This window comes from Guyanagaster necrorhizus, assembly GCF_019112545.1.
Source record: "Guyanagaster necrorhizus MCA 3950 unplaced genomic scaffold BT62scaffold_12, whole genome shotgun sequence".
Lineage (NCBI taxonomy): Eukaryota > Fungi > Basidiomycota > Agaricomycetes > Agaricales > Physalacriaceae > Guyanagaster > Guyanagaster necrorhizus.
In genome coordinates this window covers 286,218-301,954 of record NW_025064891.1, presented here as the reverse complement: position 1 = coordinate 301,954, position 15,737 = coordinate 286,218, and the positions used below count along the sequence as shown (strand labels likewise).

Here is a 15,737-nt window from a genome sequence, read left to right as displayed (position 1 = left end):
TCCGCCTCCCAACTTGTGGGTCGTGGATATTTAAAACATGGCCACTGTATGGAGTTAGGTCTTTTAAGATCCTTTAAAACACATCAGAGAATACACCTTTCAGATTCGACGTTCGTAAAGGAATCAGATCTCCATCTGTTGCTTCTGTTAATAGAGGAAGTTGCCGCCCCGGACTCAAAAAGGTTTGGAAACCATGGGAGGCAAGTAGCAATAGACAGACGGATGTGTGTAGTGCTCCAGCACTCAATCATTCAATGATATCTTAAGTACATATGTAAGGTAAAATAATGTGTTCCTATCGAGAAGCAAACCATTGGGCGACGGCATCCTGTCGGTGGAATATTAATGAATAGGTAATTATTAAAAACCGGATTCATAGATTAGGACAGCGGCGAGAAGACAGACTAGTAGTGCCAAGGGAGCGGACGTAACAATATTATAGGCTCGGGAAGAAGAAATAAGACGTCTTGAAAGAAGGCTGAGGATAATCACGACTACTCAATATCCACGCGGCCACATTTGCCTCTGATCAGCGACTGCGGCGTCTTGGCTTCGAGCACGACGATGAGAGGCCGTGAGCGAAGGGGAGCCGTGGGCGTCCGGCGGAGGAGAACGAGACATATATGATGAACCCGGCATGGGTGCAGAGCCTTCGTAGCCACCAGTGGACAGGTGCGCCATGTCATCGACTAGGGGATCGCCCTGAGACACCATAGAAAAAGACTGGTGGGTACTTGATGATGACTGTCTGGTTTGCCTCATCGACTGTCTTTTATTTTGAAACCTGTAGAAAATTGAGGGCTGGTAAGTAAAAGGGCGATGATCGTAGCAAAAATAACATGAGTACCAAATCTGGACGCTTCTTGCAGACATATCCAATAATTTAGCCAACGCAAGGCGCTCTTCCGTTGACGGGAACGCGGTGCGGGCGTAGGTCTCGTTAAGAATTTTGAGTTGTGCGGCATCAGCACGTTTTCTTTTTTTCTTGATTGTTGGCGAGTCGTCAGCAGAGGTGGGGGAAACCGGTGGCGGGGTGTATGAGGGCGGTGGAACGTGAGATACATTTCGCCCATAGGGAGAGGACGAGCGAAGGTCAGCCATGCCTGTATGAGAATGAGAACTCATTGGGATGTTTGCTGAATCGGCCATCGACATGCCATATGCGTAGGAGCTCGATGCGTTCGACGGATAACCGTTGTAGGCAGCCGGATAGGATGCTGTTGGTGACCGAATATGACTGCCACCATGTATGGTCGAAGACGCAGAGGGATAGCCGGCATGTGGGGAGGTATTAAGCGGAGGTAATTTCCTGGAATCGACCGCTGTATCTGGGATCATGGGAGAGGTCCTGGATGAATACACCGGATACGTATGCTGAGCGCCGTATCGATTATCTTGAGTTTCATAATAGTCGAAAGAAGACGCTGAGTGCTCACGTTCAGTACAACGCTTAGAGGGAATTCAAAGACTCACCTCCACCATTTTGTTGCCATTGGCTCGAGTATTGAGAAGTATAATCGTATCTTCCTGGAGAAGAACGTTGTTGAGAATACTGGTTAGAATACGCCACGGGAACTAATCAAAATAAGACAATGAATTTCTGTTGAAGATTTGAACACTCATAGACACAGACCTGGAAAACGTGAGGTTGGAAAAGCAGAAGAAAGAGGAGGTAGCACAGTTCGCCCACCCTGACCCGTCTGGAAGAAGCCACCACCTTGAGAGTCCCCCACAGGAGGACTCCTTGATCTGCCATAATAACGATCCTCTTTGGGATTCGACATAAGTAGATAATATGAAGGATAGTTTAGAAGAAGAGAAAGTTGGCGATATTACTGTGACAAAAAAGCGAGGATGACCCCGAGTTATATACGAAAAAAACACGCGTGTCTACGCAGGCCGCTGTGAGCGACCAGAGGCGATGCGAGAATGTAAATAAATCAGGAACAGACAACGAGGGAGACATGTACCAGAAAGGCCAATTACACGAGGCGGGGCGTAGCTGGGCTAGGGGAAAGGACACGCGTTGAAAAGTGCAGATCCCGGTCCAGAGTGTGTGTAAAGAAACAAGTGGTTTCAACGACGTTGAGGGTGAGAGGTATGGACAAAGTACCCTCACAGCTTATTGAAGAAGGCGCAGTTGGACGATCAAGGTTCGCAGGGGATAATAGAACGGAGCTCTAAAATATAATAATCCGTAGACAAGCTGTGGGCAGGTATACCTAGTAACACCGAAAGAACACGCCCCGGCAGCACGAATTGTAGGTTACATATATGTCAGAACAGGGAAATGAAATCAGCGTGGGTGTCGGCTGAACTGAGAGGGATTTTTATCTCAAAAATCATTGCCAAAACTGCTATATCAAGTTCCCATCGTAGATTGGCGCCTGGAGGGCCGCTGGTAAGAAGTGGATTGCCGTACGTACTATTATTCTGCGTGTGCCATGCCGTGATGGCAGACCGGGAAAAGGGCTTGGACCGTCCGCAAGCCGTGGCTTCCCCCCGATGATGACAATACGACCAAGATCAAATGATCGGAGCTAGTTCGCGTTACATACAAATGAAAGAGATCGAGTCCAAGGGCAGGGAACTGAGAATACAGGCAGCGCTGCAGAATGAAGCAGGGCACGCCGTAGCCAAGATACTGGTGAGCCCAAAGAAGAAATACCAGGCAATGGAAACAAGCGGGGCATGATGTCCAAGCGCGAGCGAAGATCGGTAGCGAAACGGTGACGAACCAGTTGCCCTCTGAAAAATGTGTTTTTTTTGAAACGAACATGAGGGGGTGACTGCTAGGTCATCGATGCTATATTGGGGAAGCCACGTGCAATTGGGATTCCCAAATCGGGACTGCTTTGTCGTCTCTCCGACAGTCGTCCAGATCTCTCTTTCTACTACAGCCTTGCCGATTCCAATGGCTTCTCGACGTCCCCTACCGACGCCGCCAGCGCCGCCATTGGGATCCAAGTACAATCAGTATACCCTCTCCAGGCCAACCAACATGTATCCCCCAGGAAACCCCTATTATTCGCCCTACGATAGTCCTGATGCCTATGGTGAACCTACTACCACTCTACCGGGAGGCACCCTACTTCATAAAGGCTTCTATGATCTCTTATCTATGATACCTACCCCGTCGTCACCATCTCGCTTGTTGCAACAGTGGACTGTTCAGGCCCCCGAGCCAGTCGTAGCTGGTCCGCGATACGAGCACATAGCTTCTGGTCCTATGCCGGCAGACAGGCCCGCCCAAAGTCCCCCAGTCTCACCCAAGAAGGGCCGCAGAATTAGCAAGGACATGGTGTCGCGTCCAACGGGCTTTGTGTATGTCACATTCGACTGATATTGCCGTATCAACGCTCATCTCTATGTTACAGCCACCTCGTACACGCCTCAGACGCTGATCAGGCCGAGGCTCTGCTGACGCGGTGGGGACCTGATGGACTAGGCAAGCTGGGAGGTCAGGTTTCCGTGCCCTGTACACACCAAATGCAATCAAATTCTAATGCAACGTATCCTAGATCCCCGCTGGGCAAACCCCATTAAGAATCGAATCCGCCAAAACAACGATGCGCGGCCCGTCAACGAGGTAGTCAGCCCTGGGCAACCATCTCAGAGTACCAGCAAAATAATCGACGCCGGTGCTCTTGGCCCTCTTCGCGTCGTCAACGGCATGAGCACAACAACGTCCTCGACCCTGACCACTGCGGCACGAGAAAATGTTTCTATGTCTCCGCCTGAAGGCATCACTGGACATCCTGGGAACTCTACAATCCGCTGGGGGGGCGGCCTTGTCACACATCCTGAGGAACAGCACGAACATGACCATCTTCCGGGGAAAGACCTTCCTGAGGTCCCTCCAGTGTCCAAACCTATTACACCGTCTTTGCCAACTTTGGAAAAAGCCGTCTCTGCTCGCATCTACTTTGAGAACCTCTACTTCCCGTTGTTTCGTCATACACCTTCTCGAGAACAGAGACGATTGGCTATGGAGAGAGATATGATGGATATGCAACTCAGCATCGCTCAGAAGGAAAATTTGCGCGCTCGCTGGCGTCAGAATGAGACCGACTACTTGCGAGTGAAAAGACAAAAAGTTGATGTTACAGCATTCACAACGCTGAAGACGATCGGACACGGTTAATTATTTTTCGTCCAGTGTCGCTTGTGTTTACCGTGTCTTCTTTTCTTTTTTTTTTGTCAACAGGCGCTTTCGGAGTGGTTTCCTTGGTCAAAGAACGGGCCACAGGCCAACTATATGCCATGAAACAGGTTTCAAAAATCTTCCGCGCTTTCCTTTGCTGAGCCCTTGGCTGATCCTTCTTCAGCTGCGGAAGACAGATATGTTACGCAAAGGGCAGGAGGGTCATGTCCGCGCTGAGCGTGACATACTCAAGTCTGCTTCCTTGGTTGCTTCTCCCGGAGGCGCGGAGTGGATTGTGAGACTCCACTACAGCTTCCAAGATCGTGATAATCTGTATCTTGTATGTTATTTGTTCGACAAAGTTGGCATATCTGACTCAGGTGACCGTTCATTGGACTTCTTTCTTTCATCTTCAATGCCCTGCACGTCAATCTTCCGGTTTCACCCTTGTTATGGCCGCTCTAGGTTTTGGAGTATATGGGAGGCGGTGACCTTCTTAACCTGTTGATTGAGCGGGACATATTCGAGGAAGAATTCACTCGGTTTTATGTCGCTGAGGAAAGTTCCCCAGCACCTGCCTGATTATCAGCTAACGACCTACTATCTCTCAGATGGTCCTAGCCATCGAGTCGTGTCATAAACATGGATTCATTCATCGTGATATCAAGCCAGATGTACGTCCTTACTTATCGAGCTCTCAATTCATATGACACTTCATCGTTGCTAGAATTTTTTGTTCGATCCTGAAGGTCATATCAAATTGAGTGATTTTGGCTTAGCGTTAGTCAGATATCGTCAAATAGCGTCCGTCTACTAATACCCCAAAATATTAGGACCGATCTCCATTGGGCCCACGACACTTCTTGTACATTTAATCTACTTCGGTAATCTCTAACTGATCCTTATCTTCTTTTCAGATTATGAACAGCAACGTTTGCATTTACTACATAAACATGGGATTGATCTGGACGATACTAACGGAATTGCTGATGGACGAAAGACGAAGCGCATGAATCGCAAGGATGTAGAACTATTGATGGGAGGAGAAGGCGAGGGAGGACTCTTCACGTGGAGGGAGAAAAACCGGAGAAAGGTATCTTGCAAGTTAAGGCTTTTTGCACAACTAAGCCCTCTTCCTAGCTGGCGTATTCCATGTACGTTTGTTCCCTTATCCCCGAATCAAACCTTTGTAATGGTAACGATCTAGTTGTGGTACGAACTCGTATAGTAAGATTACTTTTTGCCTTTATTGTACTCGGGATTTGATCGGCTTTTTATGCTTCAGTGTCTCCTGAGGTGATCCGTGGGCACGGCTACTCGTACTCCTGTGATTGGTGGAGTCTTGGCGTTATCATCTACGAATGTCTTTATGGGTGCGTGGGCGGCTTCGTATTGTTGGAGCAGTAATCTCAGATGTCACGTCCCAGTCGACCGCCATTCGTCAGCAACTCGGTATGGTCAAGCTTGTCCACAAACTACTCTCTAACACATATTTTCCAGCGTCATATCACTAGACAGAAAATTTTAAATTGGAAACAGGCGCTACGCTTCCCGTCACGACCTCGTGTATCTCGTGAAGGAGTAGACTTGATCACCCAACTGCTTTGCGAACCTGAAGACCGTCTCGGATCACAAGCATCGGCGTCGGTTTCGAGACCCGACTCGCTCATTGTCCAAGCCAGGCGAAGTGGCTTCATATCAGTAGGCAGAAATGTTGACGGAGCGGATCACATCAAAGTAATTTTCCTCCTTGTCACTACGAAACATTCCTTACGATACTTATAGGCCCATCCCTGGTTCCGGGGAATCGATTGGGCAAACATCCGTCGTTATCAAGCACCATATCTTCCTGAGCTTCGGTATCCTGAGGATACTCGTCATTTCGAGGATGACATTCCTGCCCAGGTATGCTACACAATCATAGATCGTCGTACTCATACCAATGATGATTGCTTCAGCCACTTGAACCTGCTAACGGTGCACCTGCTGATGCTACTCGTGATCCATTGCTTCGACATGAAATTCACGGAGCCGAAATCTTGGACGTACGAAAGGCCCTTGCCTTTGCCGGATTCACTCACAAGAGTCCCCGGGCTATCAGCTACGTCAGAGCGGACAAGGCCTTCTACCCACAACCAGACACATACGGCCAAGAGCCTTCCAGAGGGCTGTCGACTTTGCCTCAACAAACTGTAGGAAGGGGCCGCGCCATTTCCATGTAGCCTCTTTCAGCCGGCATCCTGACTACTAGCCGCTTTCTACCTCATCCATTAACATTTATACCCCCCATGAACTGGACCGGCATCAGTAATCTATCATAATTTATATAAGTGTTTCTATCTCACGGGTACGATCGAACTTATGAAAATGATAATGATATGAATGATACAGTTAATCTAATGCCTATAATACAGCGGTCGAGCGACGAGAACGTTTAAATTCGGCAATAAATAAGTGGAAGGAGCAGCGTGGAAAAGCAAAGGAACGTCGAATAAATAAATGCAATAAATGATGGCGACTAACGGGGAGTGAGAGTGTACTTGCAAGTCGAATAATAAATAGTATGATGCGAGGAAGAAGATGCATAAATGATTGTCGTGGAGCGCAATCTCGCGAAATAGCTCCAAAGCCCAGAAGGAAATAAGTGTGCGATACGTTGAACATCATTTTATTTGAGATGACGACGAGTTCGTTTCTCTGGTCGCAGCTGATCATCGGTTTCATCAAAATCATCAGATGAGACGCTGCGACTTCTTCGGGAACTTGTGGTACTTGATGTAGATGCATTACTGTCTCGACGATGCAGCCAGTGTGATTGAGACGGCGTCACGGATGGTGCGCTGGAGGACTGCGAGATGTGTGATGATGTTGACTGAGGAGGTGATATTATCTCGCTGCTTTCGTCACTAGAGAGCTCCTGCTGTCTCAAGGGAGTCTGGGTGTGGACCCGAGCGTGTCTGCGCATATTGCTGAGAACACTGAAGCTCCTTCCACAGCTTTCAACGGGACAGACAAAAGCTTGTGAACGGGGAGTCAGAACATGCATGATAGCAATGACAGTTGGTACATACGTTTTTCTCCAGTATGACTGTTAATATGGATCTAGACGAACGCGAGTTTAGTACACACCCAGGAGATAAAAAGACATCAAAACATGCCTTCAGACTACTGGGGCGATTAAAGCCCTTGCCACAGTAGGTGCATTCATACTTCGAAGCAATCCCACCCATCAGCTCGTCATCTCTTTGAGGTGGGCGTCCGAATGAGGGTCCTACATCGCGGTATCGAGCTGTTGGCGTAGGATCATCGTCATCGGTCCGGCTTCTATCCACTGTGGTCGATATTGCCCACGGGCGTGAGGGATGAGCATCGCCGGGAACGCGAGAAGGTAAATCCGATGACGGATAGGTGTTAGCCGACGGAGGTTGATCTAAAGGATAGCGAGTAGCCGGAATCTCGCGAGAAGGATGGTGATTGACTAGGAGTCTGTCTTCCGTTGATTGTCGACTAAAATCATCAGGTTGAGTGTCGGGAAAGCGCAACCCGGAACCATGGGGATAATCCATCTGTGGGACGGTATTGCGATGAATGGGAAACCTGTTCGGGGAGGCAGTTGATGTTGGAGAACCCGTGTAAGATGATGAACGAGGCCCAGGAGATGGCCTTCCAGGCTGATTGTCGTAGATACTGCCAGAGGTTCTAGTTTTGGAAAAAGTAGACGTGTACGAGGATGTTAAACTCGATTGCTGATGATTGTAAAAGGGCGTTGGTGGGTCATGATATGGCCGTGACGCAGGATTGCCGTATTGGGCAGACGACTGAAAATATTGACGACTTTTAGTTATCAGAAGGGCTATCGTATGGCGACGTGACGTACCATGGAGTGGCGTCCAGTGTTGTATAGAGCCCCCGGACCTGAATAGCTCGAAGTATGAGGGGTAACCTCGTGATCATCATCGCTCATGCTAAGACGTGCCAAGGTCAAAGAGGGTGAATCGTGAGGAGCTCTCGGGGACCGGGACAGCTCGTCTGTTTCTACGATTAAAAATGGATCGTCAGAAGAGCTAGAGGCTCACCTCCAAAGAGATCACGTATTGGCGGAAGAGTAGGACGATCCCTTGAACGTCTCCCCTTGCCAGATGAGTACGACATGGAGATGGAAACGAGAGGGAAGGAAGAGGGAAGGAGGTAGTGAAATTCAATAAAGGCAACAATTTATTACAGGTACTATGTCACGCCGTAGTGCCTGATTCCCCAGTCGGTCCAGTCAAGATATTTTGACCGCGGTATCCAAGCCCGCTTCGCAGTAGCCAAGTGGGGTGATTAGAGTTACCGCACAGCCGACCAATCGTGAACGTTAAGACCACAATTGTACCGCATTCTTGTTCATCGTTGATATGCACTGTCTTCATGCGCAGAAAGCGGCAAGCGAGGGGAACAGGGAATTAACCTGCTAGCTCAGACCGCTTACACATTGGATTCTTGAACCTGAAGATCTCGGCAAGGCCACAACGGCAGCACGTGGTCGTGAGTTTCAGGTTTTGCGTCCCGAATATCATAGGAGGGTCGGGAATCCATGGTACCATTTCCTAGGATTTCACCTTGAGGAGTAATGATCGATCCGTGTTTCGATTATTTCAAAAGATAATCCAACGTGAAGACCTTTCTTTTCGGACTTCGCGGCTCGGCTCGACTTGCAATGATGAAAGTTCTGAGCTCACTCCGAAGAAAAGTAGAATACTTGATTATACGACGATCTGTGAATGAATGAATATCTTTATGACGGAAGACAATTTCACCATCAAAGAGCCTTGTTATGAAGGGTGTTTGATTGCAAAATCTAAGAAAAGACTTAGCGTAAACATATGTAGATTATAGATGACAAGTACTCACGCATTACTTATCAGGCCAACTTTCATAAATATGGAGATGATAACCATTGAAGATCACATCAGTTAATGTAACCTACTTACCTATTCGTAGAAAAACTATTTCTCTTGCCCAAGGATAAGTATTTATCACTGACGGAGTGCTTCTGGCGTCCGAACAAATCAGTAGACAAGATCTCTATGGACCGTCTTCCCACCGCCGTGCCAGAGTTAAAGTTTCATGTGATTGTCATTTGACACTCAGAAAATGCTTGACGATGAGAGGAAAGGTCTGAAAGTGGCAGTCGAAACAAGAAACAGCAGCCGATCTGTCACCGGTAAACCGGAACCCAAAGAGAACAGGACCAGACACCGTAAGTACGCTCAGAACGCCTGGCCACGGTGGCCAAGGACTGCCCTGAAAGCGATGTCGATTTGGATATTTTGGATCAGGGGCCAGCGGGGATGCTCTGAAATTATCAGGATTATTTAATGATACAATATACTTGACAAACATACACGTTGATCACTTTTCTAGGAGGAGCCTGCAAAGGTCAAGTATTTTCAGGAGAGCTGATTCCAGCCTGTAGGAGCGGTCGGTCAGGCAAATCAACGTTATCCCAACACGTGACGTCGTACACATGACTTAAGGCCTTCTCGGTCGAGATTCAAACTTGAGCATCTGTCATATGCATAGTATTCATTCACCAGTATCATCAGCTCACCGCTTCAGAAATACGTCCGCATGCACTACTGTACATTAGGCCAACGGATCGAGTCTGAGCGAGAGCCGGCAAACCCTCGACATCCGGCATAAAATAGTTAACTGTTGCATCATTCTGTTAGTTGTAAGACAAGGCTGGTCCTTTGCCCTCGCCTGCACTACCATCCTGTTTCTGAAGCACGTATTCGTACGGATACGAATCGGCCAAGTCATCCAAGGGAATTGCGTTCTGATAGAGATCCATAGGTATGAAACCGGTATAATGGCGCCTGGCGTTAGCTCAGCAGCGTCCCTCACACAAGAATACGGCGACATGGGACGAACCCTCCAAAGCCACCAACAAAATAAACACTCTGTGGAACATTCAGTACTTCATCGTTCTAGATACTAACATACTTCAGGATCAAACCTCGCCCAATAAGACTGGAGCCCATAACAGTGAGATTCAATGGCATATCAGCCAACTTCAGTCACTCACGAGATGCGCCCCTTCGTCATCGCCTAGTAACCATCTTTTGGCATCAGGATGTCTCTCCAGGTAGTAGTTCTTGATTTCCGTCAAATTGTTAAAGTGCAAGGAGAGTACTAATCGCATCGTTTATCTTATCTTCGCCGATTGTGTAAATGTGATATCAATCAAAATTCGACTCCGATTCAGAAGCTGCCGAGCTAGATTACTTTTTGCTACTATTTTGAAGGCTTGGCTGTTTCCTTTTTAGGGACCGCTTGCCCTACTACTACTACTACCACTTTTTGTTGACCAAGTAACCCATTTATGCGGCTTGCGAAAAAGTGCAATAATACAAATGAGCGGATACACGCTGTTGTATAGTAGCACCAGTATCGGAGCACGACACTCTCCGACTGTAACCATGCCAAACGAACTTCTGGACAGCCTTGCAGAACAGGGACGCGATGCTGCGAAGGCTGGAGCAAGGCAATGGAATGTTTCCTGCTCGGCCTTCTCTGCATGTCGGGCTACTGAAACAGTGCTGTGTACAGGACAGCGGAGAAAGAGTGGAAGTAACTTTATCCCCGCTACGAAATACTATAATATTCAGCGCGGATTGAATACGTGGCCGTAGAAGGTTCTGCTGTTGCCTTTCGCCGCATGGAATCTATTACTCTCGCGGAAATTTGGAAATACAAGGCTGGCAATCTAGTCTGTCGTCCGGAAGAAGAGAGGACAGGAAAGCCCTGTTTCCTGGCTGCACTCTTGAGTTTGGATATCGACGAATGTCTGAATTGACAAAATCGTACCTTTGGAGCGCCAGGTGTCAAGTTGCTTTATGAAATCTTTTGCAGCCGAAAAGAGAAAATATGGTAAGGATTGATGGTCCTCCAGCAGACGAAATACGGGGGACGAATACTTGACAGAAGATGGACAGCAGGAAAAGTGATGGGGAACGAATCGACTAGTGTGTTTATTAAGTGATGACGAACGTTAACGACAGAATTCGGCGATTGGATTCAAACATAGCAATTGAATAACTCGGTGCAAAGCGATGCTGGCAGTCTTCATTAGTAGGACATGCACTAGTTGGTACCTGGCCTTCTAAAGCAACTGGAAGCATTCCGTGTGTCGCGACGGACTCAGCCCATTGCCCGTTCACAAAACAGTATGTTGTCTGTAATATACAGCATTCCTGGTGTCCATGTATTGGGTGTTGCCTGCGTGAAATTCTGTCAGTAAATAAGTGTAGATGATGAATGCCAAGTTTGAAGGACTTTAGTAGAGTGACCTAACAAGTTCGACCTGATCTAAACCTTCTAGGGCTTGGACCGGGACTGTTGAAACGAACATAATCACGTGACATTCCATGTTTATCCCAAATCGCCGGTTGCATCCTTTTCTCAACAACTCAACATTTGGATTTGGAACCGCCAGGTTAGTTGTTTACAGACCTAACCAGTGGGGACCTAGGTAGGCGCTGTAGTTCTGTCGTCCTTAATTTACAAACCGAACATTTTCTATGCAGTAGATCACGGTCTTCAACTGTGGTTTCAGCATTGACATGATCAGCTGCAGTCCGAATCACATTTTATACCGATGGCCTCGCCGCCGAAAGCCTGAACCACTGAGCTGTCTGTTCTAAGCACATGGCCATCTCCGACAAAGTTAGACAGTAATCTCAATGTGATCCTGATGAGCGATAACTACACCTGAACAGGAAGCTGTTACCAGCGACGACACGCAGGGTAGTACACGACACTCAACACAAAAGGCAGTGCCTTGATTTTTCATCGACGTGACAACTCCAACGATCTGAGATGAGGGGACTAGTTTCCTGTTTCCATCCCTGATCTTAGACTCCTCCTTAGATAATGTTATTTGCTGTCCAAAATGGTCACGCTTTACAACATACAGGCATCGGCTGCGCAACAACAGGCTAACTTTCTTTAGGACGACCGACCAACACGCGCAATTTGTTCCACTCCTGGGGGGCCCTTTCCAAACCAGATCATCAGGCACAAATGAGCGCGTCAACTTGGCAGTCTGTCTCTATTCTGTTTCTGTTACCCTCCTTCCTAACTGGTCGTCGCATTCTTTGAACCCATAAACAGTTCTATTAACGCCCAAGTCTGCACGTTTTCTTCCTGTCGGCCATGGGTGACTATCCCTACTACCGTGGACACAACACCGGCCACTCGACTCAACAGAGGCTTGGCGAACAGTATTCCTCGAGCAATATGAACACGTATCCTTCGACATCCTACGTTTCTGCGCCTCACGATTATAATCCAACTCTTGGTGGCGTCAGCCGGCGTCCTGATGCATCATATTCGCATTCCGATGGACACTACTCTTCTCCAAATCAGTCCTACACCCAACCATCGGGCACAAATGGTTTGAGCCACCACCGATCGAGCTACCCCGCAGTGCCTGACCACTTCCCGCCGGCTCCTATGGGGCGGAGTTCGCATGAATATCATTCCAGTCAAGTATCACCACCACAATCGTCAGCTCAGCCGTCTCACGGTTATTCTCACCATCATACCAACTCTTCTTCTTATCCTCCCCATCCTCCTGTATATTCTCCGTACCCCCAGCCTTATGGACAGTCTCATTACGGGCAGTCTCAGGAGCCAGTAACGGTTCATTCTCCACCATATGACATGTCCATGTCCTCGTCCCCTCCCTTTTCCTCCGAATATGCCATGTCTCTCCCTCGCGCGTTTGGCTGTGACATGTGCTCCTTATCGTTCCATCGACAGCATGATTTGAAGCGCCACGAAAAGACCCATTCTGGTTCGAAACCCTACACCTGTAATGGTGGCTGCGGGAAAACGTTTACGAGAAAGGACGCGCTGAAGCGTCATCAGGTTTGGCCTTCGTCGCCTTTGGATACACTCGCTCACACGTTTACCAGCTTGTTAAAAAGTGCGGTACATTTGACGACAACATGATATAAATTAGACGGTGGAAAGGATGTAAACCAACACTTTTCTGATTCATCGACAGTTCTTTTCCCCCTCCTACATAAAGCCACGTGCTAGTTTGAAACCAGCACTCGAAACCTGGAAGCAATATTGTATTAGTTTTTTTCTGTACTAATAATCATCGACCTAACATACGAAATATCGAGACTGTAAACTCGTATCAAGCAGCTGAAATTGCCTTTTCAAGAATCCAAGCATCATGAGGGGCAATTTTTTTGTAGTAGTCTTCGTGAATCCCGACTTCCTGGAAACCATGTCGCTCGTAAAACCTCTTCGCATCACCATTGGATATCTGGACGTGAAGATATATTTTATCGATTTTCGGTTGATGATGAGATGATGCGGCACGAAGGACGAGATCAAGGCTCTCAGAGCCTAGCTTTCTTGAACGATAGGGCTACTTCCGTCAACGATTCAATCATACAGAGTGAAATGTTGAGACAACTCACTGCAAGAATACCCATCGTCATGAGATAGAGGTGTGTCTGATCGCCTTTGGTTTCCAAACGACAGCAGATCGTGCCGACTGTTACATAGAGTCAGCACCGCCATTTACAGACAGTCTAAACGGTAACGAACCTGGGACGTCATTATAGTACACTAAAAGGCTTAGTTAATGTTTCCAATACCGGGAGCAACGCAGACTAATCGGACCAGAGAAGAAACTAACCAAGCTTACAAAATTCCTCATAATCAGGATTCAATATGTCGTTGTAGAATTTCTCCGAGTATTTGATGGGAAACAACACAGAGTTCAGCTTCCTAACCGTGCCCAAGTTATTTGAAGACAAAGAGGCGAATGAAACACGAGAATTTGGTGTTGCACTGGACATCGAATATGAAGGTAAAACGGTAGGTTGGGTCTGCCGGCTGTTGCCGTTTTGATCAATTTCATCCCCGATCTCCCTGAGTCGGACCTTCAACTGGGTGCCGGCCCGGGTTCGTCGTGAGTGCCTTTCCCAATTTTCCAGTACTCTTTTTGAATTGCACCACAGGAATTGAGAATACTGCTTCTCAACATACCATATGTCGTCGTTGTCTTTAGAAACGTACAGTGAAGCTTACTCAGTACTCTCATTGAATGCCGCGGCCACGAGCCATGATCACTATATCATTGAAATATAGTTCGGGACCATTATCTACACCTTTGAAACGATCACGATTCTCTACTGAGCCTAGTAGTTATGTCAGGGGATCCATGGATCATCACGGAAATCATAAACATAGCCAAGTTTTAAAGTCGCATCTTGTGTGACCATGAAGATGATGTCCCCCCTCCTGGTTACCTTCCGAGATTTTCGCATATCCAGTCCATCATTAGGGCCCCATCATCATCTGTGTGCCTTGTGTATGATGCCTGGTCCTAGGTGAAAAGTGTTTCAAAATCATCTCCCAGATGGCTCGTATCTTTTGATAGCCAGCGGGCAGTGTCTTATCAGCCCCACTGGATCGTCAGCGACATCGTGTGTGTTCTGCATACTGTATTGCGTGTTTGATTGATATCATGTCTCTTGCCTTCGATACCAATGGACATGCATCGATCGCCAAATACATCCTTTCCGAGTAATTCGACCGCCGTACCCGACTGCATCATCAAAGAGGCATGGTCGTCACCTAAGATATGCTGCTGCGATATTTAGGTTCCGGCGCAAAGCCGCTGAATGACCAGAATCAGATATAGATACTCGTTGGAGCCAGCTTGAGGCCAAAAGCACCACATAGATACATATAGTGATGTGAGAAAGCAAAGCATATGGATGCAGATAATACAGCGGTTGTTCTAGCTAGTAGATATGACAAATAACAACCCAAAGGTCAATGCGCGATTTACAGTGAGTGCGGAATGTAGGTCTGTAAGGGGATAAGCAGAGGCATCTATCAAACATTTACGTTGAGTAGAATTACACAGACTGAATTATGGACTGATACCGTGTCAGGTTCCGTTACCTGGGTATTATGCCAGGCTTAGTCTTTTCCTGGGCTTTCGCGGGGAGCGGTGCAGACGATGAAGATAAACATCCCCATAACTACGGAATATACAAGTTCGCTGTGTTTTATCGTGGTCCTCAAGCATTGCCCAAACACAATGCCACCGCGGTGTCTCCTCAGAAAATTTAAAAGCGACTGCCAGATGTTTTTGATCCCATCTTAGATCATCCACGGGTCGATCGCGGTCAAGATTGTGCTTCCGCTCGAAAGCCTTGTCGGACAAAGTGACGAAGGCGCAATCAAGGACAGTCAGGTCCAGAGTTTCACCATTAGCAAGGATGCGGTCAAATAGAGGGTCAAAGTCTAGTGCCTTGGGAATGCCAGGGTGTGCGGGATCATAGCCATCGACGAGAATTTGGAAGGCGGTGTTGTCGCGAAAGTGGAGAGTCAGAGTTGGGTGTAGAGGTGAACGTCGAGCGCGAATTAGAACTTTTCCGATCAATGTTTGGGGATGAACTCTGTAAGAGAGTTATTAATGGGTTCTATTACAGAAAGGCCAGAGTACGAACCCTGGATGATCTAGCGCGACGGACAGTGGCGGCATGATGGAGGAGCGGAAGCAAGTTGAAAA

At 47.6% G+C, this 15,737-nt stretch overlaps 7 protein-coding genes across 7 annotated transcripts; 2 read left to right on the top strand and 5 right to left on the bottom strand.

Annotated features, from left to right (window-relative positions):
* Positions 1-219: 219 nt before the first annotated feature.
* Positions 220-2,158, bottom strand: BT62DRAFT_111630 (homeobox-domain-containing protein). Its single transcript, XM_043179726.1, has 5 exons — positions 1,971-2,158; positions 1,634-1,902; positions 1,474-1,575; positions 848-1,424; positions 220-784 (listed from the first exon to the last, which is right to left on the bottom strand). The coding sequence occupies exons 2-5, from the start codon at positions 1,782-1,784 to the stop codon at positions 499-501; spliced, it is 1,116 nt and encodes a 371-aa protein (XP_043039818.1). The 5' UTR covers positions 1,785-1,902; positions 1,971-2,158; the 3' UTR covers positions 220-498.
* A 708-nt stretch (positions 2,159-2,866) lies between these two features.
* On the top strand, positions 2,867-6,602 carry BT62DRAFT_968036 (kinase-like protein). Its single transcript, XM_043188891.1, has 17 exons — positions 2,867-3,324; positions 3,378-3,460; positions 3,522-4,139; positions 4,208-4,272; positions 4,329-4,484; positions 4,610-4,702; positions 4,756-4,818; positions 4,872-4,924; positions 4,978-5,009; positions 5,062-5,237; positions 5,285-5,298; positions 5,352-5,371; positions 5,430-5,517; positions 5,572-5,596; positions 5,645-5,881; positions 5,930-6,049; positions 6,103-6,602. Exons 1-17 carry the CDS (start codon positions 2,915-2,917, stop codon positions 6,364-6,366), a joined length of 2,517 nt encoding a protein of 838 aa, XP_043039817.1. The 5' UTR covers positions 2,867-2,914; the 3' UTR covers positions 6,367-6,602.
* A 462-nt stretch (positions 6,603-7,064) lies between these two features.
* On the bottom strand, positions 7,065-7,356 carry BT62DRAFT_829378 (uncharacterized protein; the record flags this gene model as incomplete). The annotated part of the gene is made up of 3 exons (XM_043182395.1): positions 7,065-7,162; positions 7,216-7,246; positions 7,291-7,356. Coding segments are annotated over 3 exons (195 nt in total), but the record flags the coding sequence as incomplete, so codon positions are not given.
* A 2,498-nt stretch (positions 7,357-9,854) lies between these two features.
* On the bottom strand, positions 9,855-10,331 carry BT62DRAFT_919647 (uncharacterized protein; the record flags this gene model as incomplete). Its single annotated transcript, XM_043184172.1, has 4 exons — positions 9,855-10,005; positions 10,061-10,089; positions 10,133-10,159; positions 10,215-10,331. The coding sequence occupies 4 exons, from the start codon at positions 10,329-10,331 to the stop codon at positions 9,855-9,857; spliced, it is 324 nt and encodes a 107-aa protein (XP_043039815.1).
* Positions 10,332-12,671: 2,340 nt separating this feature from the next.
* On the top strand, positions 12,672-13,057 carry BT62DRAFT_949126 (uncharacterized protein; the record flags this gene model as incomplete). Its single annotated transcript, XM_043188093.1, has 1 exon — positions 12,672-13,057. A coding segment is annotated over exon 1 (204 nt), but the record flags the coding sequence as incomplete, so codon positions are not given.
* On the bottom strand, positions 13,050-14,010 carry BT62DRAFT_968032 (N-acetyltransferase NAT13; the record flags this gene model as incomplete). The annotated part of the gene is made up of 6 exons (XM_043188890.1): positions 13,050-13,060; positions 13,099-13,255; positions 13,313-13,574; positions 13,627-13,703; positions 13,757-13,777; positions 13,848-14,010. 4 exons carry the CDS (start codon positions 14,008-14,010, stop codon positions 13,338-13,340), a joined length of 498 nt encoding a protein of 165 aa, XP_043039813.1. The 3' UTR covers positions 13,050-13,060; positions 13,099-13,255; positions 13,313-13,337.
* A 671-nt stretch (positions 14,011-14,681) lies between these two features.
* BT62DRAFT_931765 (uncharacterized protein) lies at positions 14,682-15,730 on the bottom strand. Its single transcript, XM_043186196.1, has 2 exons — positions 15,676-15,730; positions 14,682-15,624 (listed from the first exon to the last, which is right to left on the bottom strand). Exons 1-2 carry the CDS (start codon positions 15,708-15,710, stop codon positions 15,132-15,134), a joined length of 528 nt encoding a protein of 175 aa, XP_043039812.1. The 5' UTR covers positions 15,711-15,730; the 3' UTR covers positions 14,682-15,131.
* Between the last annotated feature and the right edge of the window lie 7 nt (positions 15,731-15,737).

Coding starts and splice junctions, on each gene's coding strand:
- BT62DRAFT_968036 (XM_043188891.1), top strand. CDS start 2,915: ATGGCTTCTCGACGTCCCCTACCGACGCCGCCAGCGCCGCCATTGGGA. Junction 4,819..4,871: donor ATCGTGATATCAAGCCAGAT/GTACGTCCTTAC, acceptor CATCGTTGCTAG/AATTTTTTGTTCGATCCTGA. Junction 5,882..5,929: donor ACGGAGCGGATCACATCAAA/GTAATTTTCCTC, acceptor CGATACTTATAG/GCCCATCCCTGGTTCCGGGG.
- BT62DRAFT_111630 (XM_043179726.1), bottom strand. CDS start 1,784: ATGTCGAATCCCAAAGAGGATCGTTATTATGGCAGATCAAGGAGTCCT. Junction 1,576..1,633: donor TCCAACCTCACGTTTTCCAG/GTCTGTGTCTAT, acceptor TATTTTGATTAG/TTCCCGTGGCGTATTCTAAC. Junction 1,425..1,473: donor ATGGCAACAAAATGGTGGAG/GTGAGTCTTTGA, acceptor GTGAGCACTCAG/CGTCTTCTTTCGACTATTAT.
- BT62DRAFT_931765 (XM_043186196.1), bottom strand. CDS start 15,710: ATGCCGCCACTGTCCGTCGCGCTAGATCATCCAGG. Junction 15,625..15,675: donor GTCGCGCTAGATCATCCAGG/GTTCGTACTCTG, acceptor ACTCTCTTACAG/AGTTCATCCCCAAACATTGA.